This window comes from Sapajus apella, unplaced genomic scaffold, assembly GCF_009761245.1.
Source record: "Sapajus apella isolate SASKATOON/1434 unplaced genomic scaffold, GSC_monkey_1.0 scaffold4, whole genome shotgun sequence".
Classification (NCBI taxonomy): domain Eukaryota; kingdom Metazoa; phylum Chordata; class Mammalia; order Primates; family Cebidae; genus Sapajus; species Sapajus apella.
This window is the reverse complement of record NW_022436944.1, coordinates 37,989,907-38,015,560: the sequence shown is the minus strand read 5'-3', so window position 1 is coordinate 38,015,560 and position 25,654 is coordinate 37,989,907. Positions and strand designations below refer to the sequence as shown.

Below are 25,654 nucleotides of genomic sequence, written 5' to 3'. Positions count from 1 at the left end.
GGCCTCCCAAAGTGCTGGGATTACAGGCTTGAGCCACCGCGCCCGGCGAAACGTTGTATTCTTAACTGTAGTTGTGTATTAACCATCATCCATTTTCCTCATTGATGGATTTTTCTTGCAGTTGTGGCAGCCAAATAACTGTAACCACACTCTAAATGTTTGAATGCAAACATTTGTATCCGTTAAAAATCCTTTGAACAAGGGCCCAAAATGGTTTAGTTCATGTACTTTTTTGCTGTGCCCATCTCTGATTCCCCTGATACTCTTTGCAAGATTAGTTAATTCTTTGTAATTAAGAATAGCAGCCTATTTAATTTAGAGATGTTTTTGTACTTCTTGGAATAGTAAATATTAGTTTATATAATTTGAAAGAATTAGACATGTGTGGAGAAGTTGTTTTTTTCCGTAAGCCATGTAAACACTGTCATATTAGACCAAAAAAAATGCGTGTTAATCACCCCCATTTTATTAATAGCAGTGGAATAAAAATTGAAAGGCAGATAAAAATGATGAGATACTATAACATTTTTTAAAAGATAAATATTGGGCATTTAAATTTTTTATACTGAAAAACTGAGTAATTGATGAAGTTGAAAATATAATCTAATTATTCTATTGGTTAATTTGGTAATGTGAATTAAAAAAACTTAAGTGTTCAATCACATAGTTCCTAATAAGCTATGATACATATTTGTGAGTATAGAGTATATTGCCACATCTTTAATTCCTCCTTAAATATATTACTCTGAGGAAAGTACTTGAATTTATTTTGCCTTTCTTTAACCCCACAGATGGTTATATTTGGTTTCTAATTTTACACAGAAGTAACATCTCATAATTTTTTAAAGAATTTGTTTTATTCTATACAATTTGATGATACTAGAAATTTAGAATTTTTAATTCTTTGCTATGTGCTAGAATCACGTAGAATTCTAGCTGAAGTCCTTAGAAAAAGACTTATTTAAGGAAATTGTAGCCATGTTATATAAAATTAGAAGTTAAATAAATAAAAACATCAATTTTTTTCTTATAAGAATTAGATATGAATAGCATTTATAGAAAGTCTAAAGTGTCACTATGATGTACAATTATATACAGATGTTGCTTGGTATTCTTATTAGCTGCTTATGTTTACTCTGTGGCATATTTATTTTCAAGGTAATAGAAATAAGTTTGAAAAGCACTCCTAGAAAGATAGCCTTATCGATCAGGTATATCTGTTGCAAAGCTAAAAAAAATTTAGTATGACTGTATCTTACGTTTAAAATAACTACCTGTGCTTGACCAAAAAAATAGGTATCTGCTGGCTTTTTCCCACACTTAATTTTAAAATGAATTATTTTAAATAGAAGCGAGATGTGAGAATGCAGTTTTCCAAGTCTGTATAGGATTTGTCATATAAATATTTGCAAAAAGGAATTAACAACCACAGAAAATCAGTAGAGATCATGAAATTTTGGAAAATTTTATTTTTAACTTACAACCTTACCTGTGAAAGCAACTACGAGAGTACTAAACATTCATTTTCTCTTCACCTTTTGGAAATTTGTGATTTCTGTTAAATATGAAAGATTTTGACTTTTTTCAAATGTAATACTTGTGTATATAATAGCATTTAATGATTATGGCCTAGTTATACAATTATAAAATTCATTTGAAAGCTTAAAATGTAGATCTTACTATATATTTTTGATATATAATATTTGCTCACTGTGTTCAGTTAATAGTTTTTCGCAGTTACTTCAGAAAATGATCACTCTCCACATTACTCTCAAAAGTACTGTCTTCTGAATTTTTGTTTTGTTTCTTTCCAGAAGGTGGGTGCGCCTGCTGTTTGGACGAGAGTTCCCCCTACAGGACCTTCTGGTGGTCTGGGATGCCTTGTTTGCAGACGGCCTCAGCCTGGGTTTGGTAGATTATATCTTCGTAGCCATGTTACTCTACATCCGAGATGCTTGTAAGTGTTAATGACCTTGCCTACATTTTACTAGGTACTCCAGATTTTTTAAAATGTTTTGCCTTTTAAATAGACTGGGTGTTTTATTATTTGATTTACATGTACCTCAAGTTTTATAGTAGGGTAATATACTGAAATTTCAAAGGAACATACTAAACATCTCTTTTGTTGGTTAACTGTGTACACACTGGGAGATGTGAGTTATTTTATCCTGGGAGAATTAGAATGTTCTTCAGAACCATTTTTCTGAAGACTTTACTCCTGCTTTAATCTCGTTGTTACACACAGTTATGAAATGCATATGTAAAAGCCAGTATTTGAGATATGTTTAGAGCTCCACCTTCTGACAGGTAGGGAATATTCAAGGATGTTTATCAGGAGAGTGGAATTATTTTTATAATATCAACATCTTGCTAATAAAAAAATATTACATTTAAAGGTATTTTAACTTTCTCCCAGTTATATTTTAGAAAAATATATTTCTCAATATAGTGCTGAATTGTAGATGTGTTCCCATCTCCTCAGATCTATGTTAGGGTGCCTGCAGTAGCCAGAAAGCCAGTGCCTAGCCCTTTCAAATAGTCTCATAGTCCTTAGCTACAAGAAAATGTCAGTGTGTATTTTATTTTATTTTATTTTTTGAGACAGAGTCTTGCTGGCTCTGTTGCCCAGGCTAGAGTGCAGTGGCACAATCTCAGCTCACTGCAACCTCCGCCTCGGGTTCAAGCGATTCTCCTGCCTCAGTCTCCCAAGTAGCTGGGACTACAGGTGTGTGCCACCATGCCCAGCTAATTTTTTGTATTTTTAGTAGAGGCAGCGTTTCATCATGTTAGCCAGGCTGGTCTCAATCTCCTGACCTCGTGATCTGCCCCCCTCGGCCTCCCAAAATGCTGGGATTATACAGGTGTCAGCCACTGCACTCTGCCTCTCAGTATGTATTTGAAATTTCAAAATACCTCATATTGTTTTCCATCTCAGAGAAGTAACCAAAAATTCACATAATAAAACTTCTAAGCCAAAATATAATTAGGAAAAATTGCACAAAATTATGTGATTGAATTAGGAAATAGGAAGCTAACATAAAGTAAGACTTTGTCAGAAGAACATATACTAATTAGAGGCATTTATAATTGTGACTGTTAAACTGTTATGTGGTTCTCTTTATTTGTTCATTGAATACTAGTTGTGCCAGATGCTCTTGTTATGCCTCTGGTAACACTAATTTTCTTTAAAATTTTAGATTATACTTTTTTTTAATTTCCCAAAATTACTTAAATAAGTGACAGGAACACCACATTTTATCCAAAAATTGTAGATTTTGTTCTATGCCTCGAAGGTCAAATAGTTTAGGTTTTGACAGACAAAGTGAAAGTTTCTTCCTTCTGAGCCAGATCTAATCATTTAAGAACATGAAAGTCATAAGAGGAGACATTGGGAAAGTAGAGAAAAATATCTGAGTAGATTTGATGGATACTGGGTTTTATGATATTCAATACTAATCTCTAAGTTGTATTTTTTAATATAAATAATAAAAGGAACGAGAAACCTCTTGTAGAAAAAAAATGCTTTGGATAATATTTTTGCAAAACTTTCCAAATCAAACAACTGCTGAAAAGTATTGTGATTTTCTGTAATTGTAAACAGTTTACAATTTGTTCTTTTTTAACTTTGGCACATTACTACTATATATTTTTAATTTAATCATCCTGTCTCCTATCCTAAGACCTACTTTTATCATTTTATAAAACATGGCAAAATTTTTGGCAGCTGAAGTCCTTACACATTTTATATCTTTTTACTGATGACTTTATAAAATGTGGAAACATACAGAAGTAATGAAGTTATTTATTTGTTTCAATATTTAGTCCAACTTATTTTAATTTTGTTGTTAAGTTTATAACAGTGGATAAGATATCCTAAAGATAGAATGAATATTTGTCAGGTATTTGCAGATCACTGCTCCTGTCCTCAGAAAGCTTACCAACTACTAGGGAAGACTGACATAAATAATTTCAAATGAACATACTTGGTGCTATAGCTGGGATGTGGACAGGTAGTGTGAAACTTAAGGAGAGGCACCTCGCTTCCTGCTGGGCTGCCGTGAGTGAATAGAGAAAATTGTGCAGGTGTTGGCAAGCCAAATAAGAGGATCTGCTTACTAGGCAGAAGGAACAGCATGAACAAAGTCCTGCAAGTGAAAAACAGTTTATTAGGGATATGTATATGAATGTGTTTCTACAAGCTGTTTGGTTATTAGAGTACAAAGGGAGAGAGAGATGAGCAGCAGGTTATGAGACTAAAGAAAGAAACAAGAGTGTCATGATGACAGTCTTTCTATGGTAATTGGTAGGGAGCTAATGAAATGTCCAAAGCAGAAATGTGATCACTCTGCGGTCAATTTAGCAGCAATGTGGAAGATGGAGTTGAAGGAGACAAGAGCAAGGGCATCAGATAATAGTCATGATGGTAGTTCAGGAGAAAAGCAGTGGATCAGAGAACTATTTAGAGCTAAAATTTCCGTGATTTAGCGATTAAATGTGATAGGAGAGGGAGAAATAGAAGCTAGAAGAATCCCTAGCTTGGAGGTATGAGCGACTGGGTAATATTTATAACTTGGATAGAAAATACAAGGATTAAGAAATTTTAGGAATGTTAATAATTAACTGGGTTTGACTTTGCTGAGTTTGAGATATTTGTAAGAAATTATAACAAAGTTAAATGTCAATATCAAGGCTACAGATTTAATTTTGCAAATGATTAACAGGTGTTTGTTAAAAAAAACCATTGATGCCACCTCCAAAGCAAAGGGTGACTATATATCAAAGATTGTTTGGGATAGTCTTGGTTTACACCTGTTATCCCAGAATAGTAATTATTTGTCCTTTTTCACTCTCAAAGAGATCACATTAGGATCATAAAAATTATATGGTCCTATTACATAAGGTGGGTACATATGGAAAGAGAACATGGGCAAAGGTGAAACTCTGGGTTTAACATCAGCATTTAAGAGGCACCAGAGGAGAAAAAGCCAAATAAGACCTTAACTTGTGTTATAACAAGTGAAAGCTTCTAGGGGGTAATACAAGGTGAGAAAAGTCCACTAATGTTTGGCACTGTGAAAGGACAGTCATTGGATACCTTTGCCAGAGTGGATTCAGTGGACTGGTTGAGCAGAAGCTAGATTATGGTGGGTTAAAGAGCGAACAGACAGTTAAGAAGTACAGTAGTCTTTTCTTCAGTTTTTTGTTGTTTTGTTGTTGTTGTTTTTAATACATGTATTACTTTTTCAACTGAAAAGATAACTAAATAAAAAAAAATGAAGGCAGCATGTATGGAGTCATCTTTAAATGTCAGCTAAGTAAGGAAGAAAGATGTAGCTAGAGAACAATGCAGGGGCGAGGAAGGTTGGATGGCTGTCTTTAGCCATGGGTGGCAGGGCAGAACTGGTGGAGCGGTTTACTTCTCAAACCAACCTGAATTTCTACTTCAAGAATCAGCACTAGCTTTCCCAATCCTGTTCCATGAATTAGATCTATGAAAGGCCAGGCATGGTGGCTCACAACTGTAATCCCAGAACTTCGGGAGGGCAGGGCAGGAGAATTGCTTGAGCCTAGGAGTTTGAGACCAGTCTGGGACATGTAGTGAAGCCCCATTTCTACAAAAAATAAAAATTAGCTGGGTGTATTGGCTTGTGCCTGTAGTCCCAGCTACTCACAAGGCTTAAGTGGGAGAATCATTTGAGCCCAGGAGGTCAAGGCTGCAATAAGCCATGATCGTGCCACTGCACTCCAGAGCGTGGGTGACAGAGCAAGACCCTGTCTAAAAAAAAGAGAGCTCTATGGATCTATGAAAAGAGAAAATATCATGTTTTGAAGCTTTCGCTTGTTTATTGTCTGTTCTTCACACCCACCCCTATCCCTGTTCCCCAGTGAGAGTCAGGATTTTGTCTGTCTTGGTTTCCCTCCCATACACCAGCATCTAGAGTTGGTCCCAAGGCATAGTAAACCTCCAGAAAATTATTTTTTGAGTAAAATAATTGAGGAAACAGGACCTAGAGGCAGAAGAAGAGAACTGGGTTCTGGAGTCCTATGGAAGACTGGCTGTGGAACAGGAATGAGAAGCTGGTGCTGATCCAGGAAGAAAGCACTAGAGTACTTTCACAAGTAATCCAGTTCATAGGTAGAGAAGGCAGAAAATGGACGAATTCCATAAAGGAGGAAGCGAGGTCATCCACTGTGAATGAGGCAGAGTAGGGTTAGTGGTTTTTGGGAAATGACTTGGAGATGTGATAAAGATAGCTCATCGAGAGCCAAGGAAAGCCACGTGTAGCTATCGAAGATCCTACAGAGAGAAGCACTGGAAGTGGCACAAGGCCTCAAAAAAAAAGTAGACTGTGATCCAGTTAGGCCTGCTTCCAAATGAATTAGGCAGGACTGAAGGGAGACAAGAGGGTGGAGAGTGTTGAGTGTATTTTAAAATAGTGGTTTAAGATGTATAAAGAGGGAAGTACAGCCAGGGAAAGATTAGGGAAAATTGTATCAAGGGATTGGGTGAGGTAGGGCATGAGACAGCTAAATGCATACAAAGCTGTGGTCAGACATAGAGCAGTTCTAGATTTGATTTGTATGGTTGAAGTAGGTGAAGGGAAATTTAAGTCACTTAGAAGACCAAGGGTTTGTGAGGAAACTGGAGTTTCTGTTTAGTTCTCCATGGACATTTCACCAAGGATCCTACTAGGAAAAGGTATAGAAAGAAATGTAACGAGCCTGGCACCATAGCCTCAAATAAAAAGAGTGACCAAGAAAACAGCTTTTATTGAACCAGTCAATTATTCAGAGTTAACCATTCAACCAGTATTTACCAGTATATGGTACATAGATGACAGTGATAAAGGGACATGATAGAGGCATAGTGGCATGGCGTGAACTTCAAAGGAAGAGGGGGTTTTATGGAATCATAGGAAGCAATAGTTTGGAAGCAGAATCAAGGAGCAAGGTGGTCCTTCACCTCACATCTGGAGGTTGCAGAGGCAGCAGTGACTCTCGGAGGGTGAGGCTTAGTGGGAAAGACATTGTTCTCTAGAGAAAAGGATTGAGAAAGAGGGGAGCAGCAGAAAAAAAGGGACGGAGAACTGGATTGGACAGAGTTGCATGGGAGGTCAGTACTAATTACAGGGGTTTATATTTTTGGCTATGGTCAAGAACTGGGAGGAAGGAGGAATTTGCCAGCCCCAGCTTTCCAAATACGTCATTAGTATCAAGTTTTTATTTCACGCCAGTGGATTCTGACTCATGAGGACTTTCTGGGGCTTCCAGAGTAGGAATGTTCAGTTACACTCAGTAGTTTCAGTCTCAGTCATTCAAGAAATCTTAACACCACTGTACCAGGCTCTGAGCATTATATATGTTCTTTTGGAGCTACATATGTAGGATGCTCAGAGGATGTTTCATCTGAGAGAAACTAAAAGCCTTCCTTCCGTGGTGACATTCTTTCCTTGGGGTGCATGTCTCCTAGAGATTCAGTGGATGAGGATCAAAGGGTCTATGATCATCCCGATAGTGTGCAAAATATTGTGTACAAGGTATGCCTTTGTCTGGGTCAGATGTCTACAGTTTTCATCACTTTGTCAAAGGAATACATGCCCTTAAAAATAGTTAAGATTCACTATATCTAATCCAAAATTGATTTTATAGGCACATATAATAAAGCCTGTTATGGGTTGAATTTTATCTCCTCCCACAAAACATATATTGAAGTCCTAACTTCTAGTACCTCAGAACATGACCTAATTTGGGAATAGATTGTTGCAAATATATTAGTTAAGATGAGGTCATACTAATCCGATATAAATGGTGTTCTCATAAGTAGAAGGAAATTTGGCCACAGACATGCACAGAGGGAAAACAATGTGAAGGCTCACAGGGAGAAGAAAGCCATGTGAAGACAACCAGAAGCAGAGGCAGGACTGATACCTTTACAAGGCAAGGAATTACAAGGATTTTCAGTCATTACCAGAAGCTAGGAGAGAGATAGGAAACAAATTCTCCCTCTTCAGAAAAAGAAAGATGCTGCTAACACCGTAAGCAGGAGAGGCAAGGAGGATTCTCCCCTACAAGTTTCAGACAGAGCATGATCCTACGGAAACTTTGATTTTGGACTTTAAGCATTGAGAATTGTGAAACAGTAAATTTCTTTTCTTTTAAGCTACCCAGTTTTTGTTACTTTGCTGAATTTTATGGATGAAAGTTATATACAGAAAGAAAAATTGAGCAATAAGAAAATAATGTGAGAGTAATCTTAAACCGTTACTCCTGTAATAGTTTATGAATAGCCACACCCTAACCACACTGCTTTTTTTTTTTTTACATCTCTTGAGCAGCATCAACACCGCACTACTTTTTAACTGACTTATTGCATATTATAAGTCTCTCTTGTGTTCCTTGCTTCCCCTCGCTCCACCTACCGAAATTTTACTCCTATTTTCAGGCCTAGGGCCAGGTAGCCTTTTTCCCAAACCTTTCCTATTATTCTGGCTCACACTGATTTCACATTCTTGCAGTCCTATAAGATCCTAATCACTACCACTCAGTGTAGCACTTAGTTCTACTCTATTTTACATTTTTCCTTAGTTACTGTGGACGTCGGTCCTATCTCCTCAACTAGATTGTGAACTTCCGTAGTTCACCAGAACCACATTACAATTCTTTACTATCTCTAAAAGCATCTGAAGCTCTTCATGTGCTCAGTTAATGTAGTACTTGAGGCAATGCCAGGCCAAAAGTTACCATAGAGACCTTGGAGGGGTGGATTTGTGTGCTGTGATTACTAAGAAGACAAGTGTTAGTCTTATTCATAGAACAACTCAACTCTTTGACAATATATTTGCAGCAAAGCCTTTTCAAAGAAAGCATTGCCTACTTTTAAAATTAAGTAGCTGAGGGCCGGGCACAGACCTGTAATCCCAGCACTTTGGGAGGCCGAGGTGGGCAGATCACAAAAGCAAGAGATTGAGATCATCCCGCTCAACATGGTGAAACCCGTCTCTACTAAAAATACAATGGGCACGGTGGCACTTGCCTGTAGCCTCAGCTACTGGGGAGGCTAAGGCAGGAGAATTGCTTGAACCTGGGAGGCAGAGGTTGCGGTGAGCTGAGATGGCGCCACTGCACTCCAGCATGGCAACAGAGTGAGACTCCATCTAAAAAAAAAAAAAAAATTAAGTAGCCGAAATTTTCACATCTATTTTTTATTGATTTTATGTATTTTGTCGTTGACAAGTATCAAAAAAGTCTCTATTTTAAACATAACATACCTTTTATTTGTCTTATAAATTGCACTAATAGCTAAAACACTTTAATTAAATCTATTTATAGACTCCTTTTTTTTTTTTTCTCTCTCTCTCTCTCTCAGACAGAGTTTCACTCTTGTTGCAGAGGCTGGAGTGCAGTGGTGCGATTTCAGCTCACTGTAACCCCTGCCTCCCAGGTTCAAATGATTCTCCTGCCTCAGCCTCCCAAGTAGCTGGGATTACAGGGGCCCACCACCACACCCAGCTAATTTTTGTGTTTTAAGTAGAGACAGAGTTTTGCTATGTTGGCCAGGCTGGTCTTGAAGTCCTGACCTCCGCTGATCTGCCCGTCTCAGCCTCCTGAAGTGCTGGAATTACAGGCATGAACCACCTCGCTCAGCCTAGTTTTTCTTAAAAAGAAAGTATTTCTCAAATGTTTATTGCCTTTTTAAATGTGCTTTCTCTTTGAACACTATAAATAGAAAAGTTTCCTTCTTGACACTTCTACCCACTTCCTGCCTTGTTTTTTCAGCCAGTGTAAGTTAAGCATGTTACAATACTCTACTATAATTTTCCTGTTTTTGGTTGGGATCTCTTTAGCCATTTTCTGGCCTGGCATGTGGCATGGCAGTTGTGGTCTCTGTGATTTCAAATGTTATTCCTTTTGATTTCATTTTAGATCTCTACTTATTCTTCAGCCACTGTCTGACAGTGTTTCCCTCTGTCCTAACCTAGAATTTCTGTTTCTCTATTTTCTAGTTAACAGCATGTTCAACATCATATTGATGTCAAAATGCAGTTTATTTCAACTGCAAATTGTGTTTGTCTTTTCTGGAAAAGCTTTGCTTAACTTCAGTGACTACAAATTTTAAACCTCATGGTAATGTCACAAAGTTTTATTGAAGCACAAATTGATAGTCTTATTTTTGAAGGAGGCTTTGAGCACTTCCTGACTACTGGCTGTCTTCCCTCTGAGACAGAAAATGGTGTCAGTTGTTTTTATGATTATATCAGATGTGTATATTAAAGTATCCTGTTACAAACACCATTTATACTATTTTTATATCTTAGTTTAACAGTCTTCTCAAGTTGCATTAACAAAGGCTGATATACCATAATAGCAATTGTCTGTTATTTGGGGTTTCTTTTTTAATGTCTTCTTTAAAGAAAAAAAATGAGTTGGATTTTAAGAAAGGTCCTAGGTTCAGTACAAAACTAAGTGGAAAATACGGTTTGCATATACGCACCCCCAGATACCGATAGCCTCCCCCACTATCACCATCCCACATCAAAATGATACATTTTTTACAGTTAATAAACCTGTATTGTTACAGCATTATTGCCCCAAGTTCATAGTTATACAGTAGGGTTCACTCTTTTTGTTAGACACTCTGTGTGTTTGGATCAATGTATATAATGACATGTATTCATCATTATAGTATCCTAATATACAGCAGTCCCTCCTTATCTGCAGTTTCAGTTTCCACAAGTTCAATTATCTGATATCAACCAAGATTCAAATATGGGAAAATTTCAGAAATAAAAAAATGTGTAAGTTTTAAATTGTATCCCATTCTGAGTAGCATGATGAAACCTGTAGTCACCCCACTGTGTTCTGCTCTCACATGAATCTTCCTTTTGTCCAGTGTATGCACACTGCATAAGCTACCTGCCTATTAGGCACTTAATAGCCATCTTGATTATCAATGTGACCGTTGTGGTATCACAGTGCTTGTGTTCAAGTAACCCTTGTTTTACTTAAAGCCCTAAAGCTCAAGAGTAGCAATGCTGGCATATCATTATAATTGTTCTGTTTTATTATTAGGTATTATTGCTAATCTCATCATAATTTATAAATTGCTTGAATTATAAATTAAACTTTTATCATAGGCAATGTATGTATAGGAAAAAGCTTAGTACATATAGGGCTGAATACTATTTGAGGTTTCAGGTATCCACTGGGGGTCTCAGAACACATCCTAAAAACCCTCTGTGTTCTGCCTATTCCTCCCTCATATCCCTCTAATTCCTGGAAACTACTGATCTTTTTACTGTCAGAATGTCATATGGTGAGATGAATGAAGTATGTAGCCTTTTCACATTGACTTTTTTTTGCTTAGTAATATGCAGTTAGGTTTCCTCTGTGTCTTTTCATGGCTTGATGGCACATTTATTTTTAATGCTAATATTCCATTTTTTAGATATAATACAGATTGTTTATTCATTCACCTACTGAAGGACATCTTGGTGGCTCCCTCATATACAAATCAGACCTCCACCCACTTTTCTCCTTCCACACATCCCATTTCTCCTTAGTGCCTCTGTCAAAGGAGCCACCCAGTATCCTGCCTTCATTTGCTTCCACATATTGTTGGCTGGCACCTCACTGACCCTAAAGTCTTCCATTTTAGGAGTTGTCACAGCCCTTAGTATTTGAAACCTACAATAGGTTTGAATTAATCTTATGTTTAATTATTTGAATTATTATTTGAAACCTACAATAGGTTTCAGTTAATCTTATGTTTCTCTTCCACTGGAATGTGAGAGAAAGTTGAGATTGTTTTAATTATTTTAATTAATTTTTTAAATTTTTTAATTTCTTTTCATGTCTTTAGAACTTAACTCTATTTTAAATGAAACAGGTGTTTAATATAAATATTGAATGAATGAATACAGTCTAACACAAAAAAAGAAGGTACTGTCAACCTTTCTTAAATACCTTCTGTGCTTCACCCATTTTTACTGACAATATATATTTTTGATTAAGGCATTAAAAATCACAAAACACAATGAAATAAAGTATATGTATAAATGTCTATTTTCAGATAAAACTAATTCCCAACCTGTGGTTCTTCTTCATTTCAATTAAAAATTAAGGGAGTCAAATGTATGAATCAGACTTAATTTTTTTTTTATTATACTGTAAAGTTCTGGGGTACATGTGCAGAGGTTTGTTACATAGGTATACACATGCCACGGTAGTTGGCTGCATCCATCACCCCGTCATCTACATTAGGTATTTATCCTAATGCTATCCCTCCCCCAACCCCTGCCACCCCAACAGTCCCTGGTGTGCTATGTTCCCCTCCCTGTGTCCATGTGTTCTCATTGTTCAACTCCCACTTATGAGTGAGAACATCCAATGTTTGGTTTTCTTTTCTTGTGTTAGTTTGCTGAGAATGTGGTTTCCAGCTTCATCCATGTCCCTGCAAAAGACATGAACCATTCTTTTTCATGGCTACATAGTATTCCATGGTGTATATTTGCCACATTTTTTTTATCCAGTCTACCATTGATGAGCATTTGAGTTGGTCCAAGTCTTTGCTATTGTGAACAGTGCTGCAATAAATATACGTGTGTGTGTGTCTTTATAATAGAACGATTTACAATTCTTTGGGTATATACCCAGTAATGGGATTGCTGGGTTAAATGGTATTTCTAGTTCTAGGTTCTTGAGGAATTGCCACACTGTCACTATCTTCACAATGGCTGCACTAATTTACACTCCCATCAACAGTGTAAAAGCATTCCTATTTCTCCACATCCTCTCCAGCATCTGTTGTCTTCTGACTTTTTAATGATCGCCATTCTAACTGGCATGAGATGGTATCTCAGTGTGGTTTTAATTTGCATTTCTGTAATGACCAGCAATGATGAGCATTTTTTCGTGTTTATTGGTTGCATAAATGTCTCGTTTGAGAAATATCTGTTTATATGTTTTGCCTACTTTTTGATAGGGTTGTTTTTTTCTTGTAAATTTAAGTTCTTTGTAGATTCTGAATATTAGCCTTTTGTCAGATGGGTACACAGCAAAAATTTTCTCCCATTCTGTAGGTTGCCTATCCCATGATAGTTTCTTTTGCTGTGCAGAAACTCTTTAGTTTAATTAGATCCTATTTGTCTGTGTTGGCTTTTGTTGCCATTGTTGTTGGTGTTTTGGTCATGAGGTCTTTGCCCATGCCTATGTCCTGAATGGTGCTGCCTAGGTTTTCTTCTAGAGTTTTTATGGTGTTAGATCTTTTGTTTAAATCTTTAATCCGTCTTGAATTAATTTTTGTAGAAGGTGTAAGGAAGGTATCCAATTTCAGCTTTTTGCATGTGGCTGGCCAGTTTTCCCAATACCATTTATTAAATAGGGAGTCCTTTTTCTTTTGTCATGTTTGTCAAAAATCAGATGGTTGTAGCTGGGTGTGTAGTGTTATTTCTGAGGCCTCTGTTGTAGTCCATTGGTCTACATATCTGTTTTGGTACCAGTACCATGCTGTTTTGGTAACTGTAATGTTGTAGTATAGTTTGAATTCAGGTAGCATGATGCCTCCTGCTTTGTTTGTTGTCATTTGTTTTGTTTTTTTTGTTTTTTTGTTTTTTTGGCTTAGAATTGTTTTGGCTATGCAGGTTCTTTTTTAGTTCCATATGAAATTTAAGGTGGTTTTTTCCAATCCTGTGAAGAAAGTCAATGGTAGCTTGATGGAAATAGCATCAAATCTATAGATTACTTTGGGCATTATGGCCATTTTCACAATATTGATTCTTCCTAACCATGAGCATGGAATGTTTTTCCATCTGATTGTGTCCTCTCCTACCTCCTTGAGCAGTGGTTTGTAGTTCTTTTTGAAGAGGTCATTCACATCCTTTGTTAGTTATTTTCCTAGGTATTTTATTCTCTTTGTGGCAGTTGTGAATGGGAATTCGCTCATGATTTGGCTCTCTGTTTGTTATTGGTGTATAGAAATGCTTATGATTTTTGCACATTGATTTTGTATCCTGAGACTTTGTTGAAGTTGCATATCAGCTTAAGGAGATTTTGGGCTGAGACAAGGGGGTGTTCTAAATATACAATAATGTCAACTGCAAATAGTGACAATTTTATTTCCTCTTTATCTATTTGAATACCCTTTATTTCTTTTTCTTTCTTGATTGCCCTGGCTAGAATTTCCAATACTATGTTGAATAGGAATGGTGAGAGAGGGCATCCTTGTCTTGTGCCAGTTTTCAAAGGGAATGCTTCCAGTTTTTGCCCATTCAGTATGATATTGGCTGTGGGTTTGTTGTAAATAGCTCTTATTATTTTGAGGTAAGTTCCATTAATACCTAGTTTATTGAGAGTTTTTAGCATGAAGCGTTGTTGAATTTTGTCGAAGGTCTTCTCTGCATCTGTTGAGATAATCATGTGGTTTTTGTCTTTGATTCGGTTTATGTGATGGATTACGTTTATTGATTTGCATATGTTGAATCAGCTTTGCATCGCAGGGATGAAGCTGACTTGATCGTGATGGATAAGCATCTTGATGTGCTGTTGGATTCGGTTTGCCAGTATTTTATTGAAGATTTTCACATCAATGTTTATCAGGGATATCGGCCTGAAATTTTCTTTTTTAGTTGTGTCTTTGCCAGGTTTATTTTATATTTAATATATGATTATTTGTTTTTATATGCCATTTTATAGTTAAATATAAGAATTTATGCCTATTTCTAAATATTCAATATTATTGGCATTTTACACGAAGGACTTTTTTCAGTTTATGCAGATACCCCTGTCATGCCCTTGCTAAGAATGTAAGAAAGTATAAGACATAGTGGTAAAGAGGGAGGCTTTCAGTCTACACAGACCCAGGTTCAGCCCTGTCTTTGCCATTCAGAGCTCTGTGCCCTTGGCTGTGATGTTACCTACTCTGCACTACCTCTTCTATAATAGAGAGTCAACGATGATGCTTTCCTTAGGGGGAATTAGGAGGACTCATGAGATCTTTATAAAATAATATGACTATTTTTCAGGCATGTTATAGGTACTTGACAAAGTGATAGCTATTTTGGAGGAGCCAGGTGAGAAATTAAAGGAAATCTGTATATAGTTTCGTGTTTTGTGGTAGTTTCAGTCCGTTTTATTATGTTAAGAATGAAAGTATATCTCAATATGAACTTAAATAATTTGAAAATAGTGTTACAATTGTAAGTGTGGTTAGTTTTGAGTTAGGTGTAAGTTATTGATCCACATTGCTTTAAACTTTCTCAAAACAATTACTTTTTCTGCATATCATTACTGATTTCCCTTTTTGGTTTGTTTGTTTGTACCTGATGGAGAAACTTAAACCATCTCTTCAGACCATTCCAGAATAGTTGTGGGGCACATAAACGTTCAGACAGAGAAGTCAGCTCTGCCTCATGTGGAAGTAATGCTTTTCATCAAGGATGAATTGAGCAAGATAGGGAAACGTACCACCTAGCCCCTGGGCCACTCACAGAAACCCTGTAGATAGAGTAAGCAGTATTGTCTTTATTTTGTAAATGGGAAAATAAAGTTTCAGTGAAGTTGGGCAGCTTGCCTAAATTCACCATATTATAATGACTAGGCGAATGATCTAATCTAGTTCTCATTCCAAATCCATTATCTTTTCTTAGGTACTACTTACCTTTGCTTTACCTTCTCTAAATCAACTCTTTAGAATGTGGCTTTAGTATTTTGTTTTTAAAGCATAAACATACTTCATTTCAAATGTAGGTAGATACTAAAACTCAGTAATTTTTCTGAATCTCTCACTTTTTCCTTCATGTCACTGCCCTGCTCTGATAGAATAAATATTGGAGAAAGAACAGTATTATGGATTAGTTTAGTTTTTCATGTTCAATAAAAGCTTACTGTAAAGTTCAAAACTAAATTCTTGTTGTGTCAGATCCTTCCTAGTTTGTTTTTAAACAAGCTTGTATAATTCTCTTCTACCTACTTTAAATTGGCTGTAGTTATTCAAAAGGAGATTTAATACTTAGTATATGTAATTTCAAATTAAGGATATTTCTATGCAGATTTTCATTAGCAAATTAGAGATGCCATTGCCTGAAAGCAGTGAATTTATTTGCTGTTATGTTCCTAATGCCAGTGCCTAGCATAGCCTCTGGATATCTGGCATTCAGTAGATGCTCAGGAAATGTTCATTGCATGCAGTGATTGGATGGATGGATAGAAAGATGAAAGTGTGAGGCGGGTGGATCACGAGGTCAAGAGATCGAGACCATCCTGGTCAACATGGTGAAACCCCGTCTCTACTAAAAATACAAAAATTAGCTGGGCGTGGTGGCGCGTGCCTGTAGTCCCAGCTACTTGGGAGGCTGAGGCAGGAGAATTGCCTGAACCCAGGAGGTGGAGGTTGCGGTGAGCCGAGATCGGGCCATTGCACTCCAGCCTGGGTAACAAGAGCGAAACTCTGTCTCAAAAAAAAAAAAAAAAAAAAAAAAAAGAAAGATGAAAGTGTTACCTTCTTCATTTGTTCTGCAAGTAGAATATTAGTACATTATTTGGCTTCCCTTATATATTTTATAGCTTCTGATAGCTTCAAAAGTTTTAACAAGTTATAATAACAGGATTATTGCTCTGGTCTCTGTCTATATATTTATATCTAAATCAGGCTATTCTACGGAGTTCAGGACAAGCCTGGCAACATAGCAAGAGCTTGTCTTTTCAAAAAACTTACAGATTTGACAGGCATTGTGTATGCTTCTGTAGTCTGTCCTAGCTACTCCAGAGGCTGACGCAGAAGGATTGTTAGAGAGTGCAGTGAGCTGTGATCGTGTCACTGCACTGCAGCCTAGATGACAGAGCAAGACCCTGTGTCTTAAAAAAAAAACAGTAAATAAATGATTAATCAATCAATCAAACTGTTCTGGAGACTAGGTTATGCTGATCTTCTAGTATACTTAAAACTACTACACTAGTAATACTTTACTAGTTTACAGTATGCATCCATTGTGTCTCTTGATTTTCAAAAACAATAGCCTTTCAAAACAAATGTCTTGTATTAGAGTACACACTCTGCAGCTGGACTCTTGGGTTTCCAATCTTGCCCCTCTAGGGAGTCACTGGTAACTTGCGCAAGCGACTTAACTTCTCCAAGTATCAGTTTTGCATCTGTAAAACAAAGAAAATAATTTTGTTATTTTCATAAGAATATCATAGAAATTAAATGAGATAATGTAGGTAAAGTTCTTAGCATGTGGCCTGGCTCAGAAGCTTTTAATAATTCACTGTTATCTTAGTTGTAGTAGTAGTAATAGCTTTTTGATATTACACATCTGCCCTTCTGTAGTGTAATTTTCTCCAGAGTAAGGACTCTGTTTTGTTTATCTCTACATCCTCCCTTAGCATAGGACCTGTCGTGCATGAGGTAATTCAACAAATAATTATTGGATTGAATGAAGCAGCCAAATAAATATTTTCAATCAAAAAGTTGTTTTCCAAGCAACTAAACTTAAGCTCACAGAGGTTACCCGAACTGGTTTTAAACAGCTGCTATAAATCAGTCTTATAGATTATATTGTTTCATCTTTAGGCAACTTGATGAAAGATTCAAATAAAGCCCCAGGATTCAAACCTACATCTCTGAGTCATGAGATCAGAAATTTTTCCACAAAATTTTCCTACCTCCTTAGAAAATGTGTAAGAATTCTTTCTTGGTCAATTACTAATATATAACTACTTTTTGAGTTATAAGATGAATTGATTAAGTCTTAATTACTTGCTAGATCTCAAAACTGTACATAAAAACATTATACTCTTCTCAGTATCTTAGCTTTTGAATTTCTAGAGAAAAAAGGACAGCAGGTAACTAAAGGTAAATATGAAAAAATGAATAAATAACAGTCTGAACAGATACAGAAAGGGTAGGATAAGTGAGTGCTTTACAAATGAAAGCAGATGTATGAAATTACAAGCTGTCATATCAGCAATAGAAATGAAGATGATAAAGTGGTTCCTTACATAGATTATAATTATTCATTTTGCCCAGTCCTGTCTCCTTTCCCCGTAGTGCTCATAGGAGGGGGAGAAGTAGGAAGTTATAGCAAGAAATGATATTCCAACAGCAGAAGAAAAAATAATCTGAAAATCAAAGATATTTATAATTTTAAATAATTGCTTAGTTTTTTATTTCAGTTGTTTCTATTGAATCACAGTTGTTTTCTTATGGAACATTTTTCAAGTAACTGGCTAATGAAAAGGCTTCAGTTGCAGCCACAGAAGTTAAAATTGTAAACTTTCTTCACGATCAGTGCTGTGGAGGCCGTCAGTGTGGTTCACAAAACAAGCATTGTTAATGGGCCCGCCTGTGACAGCAGTGGCAGATAAGATTGCCAAGAAGTAAAGTAGTTTACATAGACCTGCCTGAAAAGATGTGTTTAATAATTACACCCATAATTAGGTTGATTTGAAAAAACATTAAATGACAGGCTATGGAACACATTTAGACTTATCTGTGACAATTTTGACACTTTTCCTCCAAGAAATGCTGCATAGATATTCTTTCCCTATATCTATTGTTACCTTTAGAAAAACAAATAATTAGAAGAAATTCTGCTTTCTTTAATTTTGAGTTGTATAACGTTTACCTATACAAAAGAAAAAAATGTAACAAGTTATAACATAATAATCAAGGCAAATATTATTTAATGAAAATGTTAAACTGATTCTTTTCCATTCATATGGTTTTTATTACTAATTTCTAAGTAGCAAAACAGGAGACATTTAAAGACAGCCATATAAATAGCAGTAAATATGCATGGTTCTGAGAATTTATGTTGCAGATGTACACATATCTGTATGTGAAGTTCTTCTTTCCAAAACCCCCTGAGGATAAATGCTAATATGTTAGATTGCAGTTAACAATACAATGTGTTCCTTCAAAGGCAATTTAGTAAAGATCCCTTCTTCCTACTATCAGTTGAGTTATTGGTTTGCTTTCATTGACTCTAAGTTGTTAGTTTTTATGTTCTCTGCAATGCAGAATATCTTAAATAGTATTGCTTCTGAATTATTTTTTCCTCTTATTTAGTGATCTCTAGTAACTACCAGACCTGTCTCGGCCTTCTGATGCATTACCCACTCATCGGGGATGTACACTCACTGATTCTTAAGGCTCTGTTCCTTAGAGACCCAAAGGTAAGCTTCCCCAGTAGGATATGCATAATTTTAAGTTGGGTGAAAAATAGGCTTCTCTGTGAGAGTCCAAGAATTCTGAATGTGGAATTTGCCTAGTGGCAGATAAATTGCCTAATGATAGCATTTGCCTAAAGTTGTAGGCCAAAACACATAACTCATTGGCCAGCAACTCAGCAGGCAAATTAAATGGACATAGCCATGAGAAACTGGAACAAATGTCTCTTTTCCCGCAGAAGGTTGTTCTTCCCTTTTGCCTTCCTCACAAGTCAAGGAAATCATTGAGGGAACTACCTCTCCTTATAGCCAAACTGTATTATCATTGGTACCCCACACAGGGGTTGATTTATCCAAGTAGAACCTTGGGGGCCATGTGACGATCAAGAAAGTAGATTTATAAAAAGACCAGTTCTGTAAGAGCAGATACAATGAAGCACTAAATTATTTCACATTATGATGTGTATTAATATTTCTTATTTGGGGGGTTAAGCATAATCTAATAAAATAAAGATTCAAACAGACTTTAACACTGATTTCTCTATTTGAGCGTAAAACGATTCACCAAAATTTTCTTTACACTTCAGAGGAAAAGTGTGCTCTTTTACAACTAATGTTATATTTCTTGAAAATAAGAACATTTAATGATCTAAAAAAATCTGTGAATCCTTGCTACTTTTGAGCCAAACAAAAATATTGGAAGAAGTATAAGAGAGAAAGCTTCAAACACGAATATCAGAATGCCAGGCATTGGATGGTAATCCCAGCCTTTGGCTCTTTGGCAACCCTCCCAACAGTCATGTTGGCAGTTGTCGAACTGTCTCTGAGTCAGTCAGTCTGTCTGTGGGTTCCATTGCCAAGGCTCTGTCTGATCAACTTGGGCCTCCAAGTTTAATGTAAATTTAGATTCAAAGGATTTCTGTCCTTTCCTTGGTTGTTGACTTCAGCCTTTTAGTATATCCTTTATTGTTTGATTGACTTAAAAGAATTTACTTCCTTATATTGTATTTGACCAGAGCGTAGAAAGTTATCACAAAAGTATGCCAGATTGCAGGGTCATTTATTATGCCGGCGACCACAGAGGACTCACGTCTCTCCAACCTGTGGTGGCAAAAGGAGGGTGCCACGATTTTTTATACCCGAAAAACCACCTTGGGAGTGGGGGTCAGGGGCGGGGATGGGGATGAAAAGGCTTCAGACATTCCGAGGGCTAGTGGATTCTGTAAATTACCTCCTGGGCAGAGATGAGGGTGGGGGTCTCCGGACATTCCAAGGGCCAGGGGACTTTTGTCATTCCGTTTGTTACATAAGTGGTTTACAGAAGTCAAGATAAACATTTGTTTACACATTATCTGGTTAAGGTGGAAATCACAGACCTTAGTTACTTATTACAAGTCACAGGAGCCAGGATGGAACTAGCTTGGGCTGCTTAGTCTGGCAATTGCCGGTAAGCAAAGGCTAGCAATTCTGGCAGTTACTGATAAGAAAAGGTAAGCAGCTTTACATAGTGGCTAGTTTGCAAAGCAAACTAGCAGTTTTATTTACAGTAGCCAAGGCTAGCAGTTATTGTGAGGAGAATGGGGCAGCCATTTCAACTTATCTAAAAACAGTTTTGCATTTTATAAAATAGTTTTGCTCTGGTTCTGGCTCTAGGCCAGCACAATATCACACTTATAACTATACCTGTTGTGTAAAGTTATGAACTTTCATATCATTTCTCTTACACAAAGCAGTTTCACTAAGCATCAGAAATATAATCCATTATTTCTCTGATGCATAAGGAAGCATACTTTTTTTCTGGTAAGGCTTACAAATCTGACTATGAAAATTGAAAGTTCCATATTTATATTTTATGTACATATGTATTTGTAAGTTCTCTGACTATATACTCCCTACCCCCCAAAAAAACCCGCAAGATGATAAAATATCTGTAAAATAAGACTAAAGAATGAGGTTGCTGGTCAGTGAGGTATGAGTTTTGATCTATAAACTTAGGCAGATTCTATCAGCTTAGCATTAGGAATTTTTAGAATGATAGGGAGTGGAAAACCTTGCTAAAATAGCAATGTGAATTTTCTACTTGCATGATTTGTTTGTTTTAAATGAAGGAAAAAATGAATATGTTATCAAAACTTATCGATCTTGGTAATTTTTCCCTAACTAGATATGGTTGATATATCTGTGAATCACTCACTCATTCAGCTTCAGAATTCTTTATTCTAAGTTCATCAGTGTTCATTAGTGGAACCTAAATGCCCTTTCATGTTAGTATGATTTTAATGAAGTACTTTCACTCTCAATAAAGTCATGCACGTATATTGAAGCAAATTCTACAGGCATTAAAATACAGATTCTTTAAGGTTTAAGAGAAAAAAGTAATAGCGTATCTAAAAAAGGGAATCCACCACCTTTATATTCAGAGTCTTTCCAAGTAAAAACATGATTAATACAATTACCTTAAACTGGTATTCCTGAGACATAAAAAATTAGGCATGATGAGGGAGTCAAGTTTAAAAGGCTCAGTAGAACAAGTTCATGGAATGATGATATCTATAGGAAAAGTACAAAAAGCTGTGTATCCTTTAAGGGACTACACAGATGGCTAACCCAGCAAAGTGGTAGACATAGTTAAGTGCATATATGGCAGACCCATTGATACCATTTTACAGATTTTAAGTAATAACTAAAGTCACTTGACATGTGTTAATATGGGTCTGTGGCAGTGTAGTGTTCTACAAGGAACCTGAATTAGGAATTGGGACCTTGGGTGAAACCTTGGTTCTACTTCCAACATCTTCATTATTTTGGAAAAATCATGCTTGCTGACCCTTGGGCTTCTCTTTTGTAATATTTGGAAGTTGAGTTAAATTGTCTCTCATGACCTACTTAAGCAGAATATCCTCTTATCTTTGAAGAACTTTCTTTCTTTCTTTCTTTCTTTTTTTTTTTTTTTTTTTTGAGACAGCGTCTCTGTTGCCCAGGCTGGAGTGGAGTGGCACAATCTCAGCTCACTGCAACCTCCACCTTCTGGGTTCAAGTGATTCTCCTGTTTCAGCCTCCTGATTAACTGGAACTACAGGCACCCACCACCATACCCAGCTAATTTTTGTTTTTTTAAGTAGAGACAAGGTTTTACCATGCTGGCCAGGATGGTGAAGAACTGACTTCTAATTGACACAGGATCTGTCTATCATTCTGCCAGCTGAGGACCTCCACAGCTGGTGACATTTCTGCCCTGGGCCTCAGCCCTGGGGCCTGCTGCAGGAGATGCCCCATCTACTTGGCCCACTGGGCCATGCCTGGCTTGCACACCAGCCCATGTCCTGTGGCAGCTGTGACTGTGTGCTCAGCTGCCCATGGGAGGGGGTGCATGAGCAAGTGAGTGCAGGGCCCAGCCAGCCATTCTGAGTGCCAGCACAGACATGGGCTCCATACAGGGCTTTCAGCTGGATCAGGTGTGTCGCAAGCCACTCCCGTGGTAGACTCTGGCATCCAGATGAGGGGAATACAGTGGTGCCCAGGCAGGGGTGCCTACAAGCCCGAAACCCCAAAGGAGATGTTACAGCATGCTGATTAGTTCTTTTAGTCCCACTGTCCATGGCCCAGTGGACAATGGCATGTTAACAACTCTGTCAGCCCTTTCCCTCACTCTGGCCCATGGCTCCAGGGCTAATTCAGCCTTGGTGCTTCTTCCCTTCGCATGGGGTGGCTGCCCTCTGCCAGCGGAGGGCAGAGGACCACAGTTGTTAAGCGTTTGGTGTACGCACGTTCAGTGGATCCCTAGTTCGGGTCCTGCATCCAAGAACAAGATCATGCTGACAATTGAAGGGTGAGGAGGGCAGAGAAAAATTTTATTGAGTGATGAAACAGCTCTCAGTGGAGAGGGGATGGAAGGGTGATCCCCTGCCCAAAGTTGGGTGGTTTTTCTCTTTGTGGCTGGGTCTGGGCTTTTATGGGCTCAGAATGATGAATGCTTGCTGACTGGTTTGTGAGTGTGCAAAAAAAAAGGGGGGTGGGGTAAAAGGTACCAGTCAAAGGTGGGTACAACAGTGTAAAAAAACCAATTAGGAAAGGATAGGTGTATGTAAAATAGGTAAAGGGTGGTGATCAATCAGAGAAAAGTATGCCAAACAGGAAGACATGTTCTCAAACCGGTCCATGGATTTACCCTGGGACTTGTAGCTAGGCTTTAAACTGATTTTGGCTTGAAGTTCAGGTTTCACTGGGGACCCATTCCTGTCTACCTAGGATTCATCTGCTTCCTGCCACTATTACAGTGAACTAACAAGGTCCAATCCAGTGCTACAAAAGTGAAGTGAGAAAAATAGCAAGTTTACCTATGTTATAGAAATCCACAAGTGGACAGAGTTTTCAGTGTTGTTAATGTCAGTTATAAAGTCATAAAAGAAGCCATTTATGCTAAGGGGGGAAAAAGAGGGAAAGATAGTACTGGTACCACTGCCTATAGCGTCTAAAAATTCAGACATCATAGTGCTTTAAATGTTTTCTGTTGATAGCAACAGTGAAACACTCAAAATACTTTAATCATTCCTGAGTCTTATAGATCAGAGTAAGTATATAAACACACAATTCTCAATGAAATTAACTAGTAGAAAGAGATTTGAAACATGAAAGCACACTTTCCCATATCCTAGTTGCATATGACAGTAGTGTTGAATGCTGCTAACATATTCAATAAAATAAAAATAAGGAACTCTGAGCCTTAGTAGGCTCATTGTCAACCTTCAGAAAAGCACTTTGTCCTACCATCATCCCTAAATTGCTCAGTTGAGAATACATTCTGCAAGTATAGCTTGAGACATCAGGTTCTAATTGTTTTATATCAAAGATAGACTTCACTGTGGAAAGATTTTTTATTTGAATAGACTGAAGAAAGTAGGCCTAAAAACTGTAATAATAGGATGATATTCCTTCATTGTTTTCCAACTACTCTGACATTAATCAACAACTCTATGAGGTAGGTAGAGTAGGTTATCTTTCCTCACTCTTTTCAGTAGGGAAAGGTTAAGTTTATGTGGCTTTCCCAAGGTCAAAAAGCTTGTAAGCTTCCAAGCTAGCTAGAGTGGCATCATGACTGTTCTGTCTATTCATTCCCTCCTCAGATTCCTGGTGTGTGTTCTACATTCCTCATGAAACAGTTTTCAGGTTCAGATAGGACATGCCCTCCCCTTTGAGTCCCCATGACACCTTGTGTTTTGTCTTTATGGAAGTGTGTTTTGTCAGTTATTACGCCTTAGGACTGGATCCTGCTCATTTTTTAGTACTCAGCTTTGTGTCCTGCGTATCTCGGTATAAAGAAAGTGATGATAGAATTGATTTCTGATTCAAATGCTATGCCTCATTCCAATTTACCACACTGACTCTAATATAGTTGCATGTCACTCATCTAGCATATTTCTGGAACCCATGTTCACATTTCCACAAAAGCATAGCCAATGGTATATTTTTCAGCTGCCATTTTTATCAAGATAGTGAATTAATTAAACAACTTTAACTTAAAGAGCATCTAGTTCCTTAATTTGCTACATATCAGAATTATTTAAAATCCTATTACAACCTTCATGTATTATGAAATACAGAAGACATAGCAAAGAATCAGTTAATTTACTTCACTTAGGCTGTCAGAGTTTTAGAACTACAAAGAACATAGACAGCCTTATCCAACTTTCTTCTTTCATAGATGAAAAAGTCAGAATAAAGATGAAGCTTAGAGACTGATTCAAGGTCACACAGCTTTTTAGTGGCAGATCAGCAATTGACCCCCGTGCTTAGACCACCTTTCCATGCAGAAGCTGTGGCTTTATTAGTTTTGAAAATAGTGGAATTCTGCTTACATATTTCTCAAACAAATTCTTCATCTGTAATAAATGAAACTGCTATATGTGTAAGTGGCCCAGGAACTAGTTGAAATTTTAAAAAATGTGTACCTTATGAAGATTGGATATCAGATATCTGTTTTTAGCATCCTGTACCTGCACATGGTAAATACAACTTCTATACTTAGCACTTCAGACCACAACCCTAATTCTCATTTTCTTGTCTTTATCATATTAGAACTACTAAGCAGATTTCCAAAACCAATCCACCAAATGAAGTTAGAGGGATAGAAGGAGGACAGTCTGAAAAATATGAAGTGATTAAAAAACATTGTTCTAGCTAGTTGTTCACATTCAAAAAAAATTTTAAAACCCAATTAGAAACAAAAGTCATAGAAAATGTGAACATATTGTGTTCCTTAAATAACCAGATGTTCTTTCCTTCCTGAAGGCAGTAAGGGCTAGGAAAAAAGGTTTAAAACTATTGTTTTAAGTTAACTGTGAATTTTGCAAATCTGTTTTTACCCTTTAGCAAATAAAATTCTAATACAGAAACATAAGCAAAGTAATTTTCATTTTTTGGTGCTCTCTCATTTGTGTTGTGTGTTGAAGTGTTAACCTTATCACAAAGATTTATTACAAATGAAATACAG

General features: G+C 37.0%; 1 protein-coding gene across 9 annotated transcripts in view; it reads left to right on the top strand.

Annotated features, from left to right (window-relative positions):
* The window catches only part of TBC1D5 (TBC1 domain family member 5), a 557,272-nt gene that overhangs the window by 410,016 nt on the left and 121,602 nt on the right, over window positions 1-25,654 (top strand). For all 9 annotated transcript variants that reach the window (XM_032259250.1, XM_032259280.1, XM_032259257.1 and 6 more), the window contains 2 exons: window positions 1,815-1,957; window positions 19,064-19,170. In XM_032259250.1, the coding sequence (XP_032115141.1) occupies window positions 1,815-1,957; window positions 19,064-19,170 (250 nt within the window). The remainder of the gene's footprint in view (window positions 1-1,814; window positions 1,958-19,063; window positions 19,171-25,654) is intronic.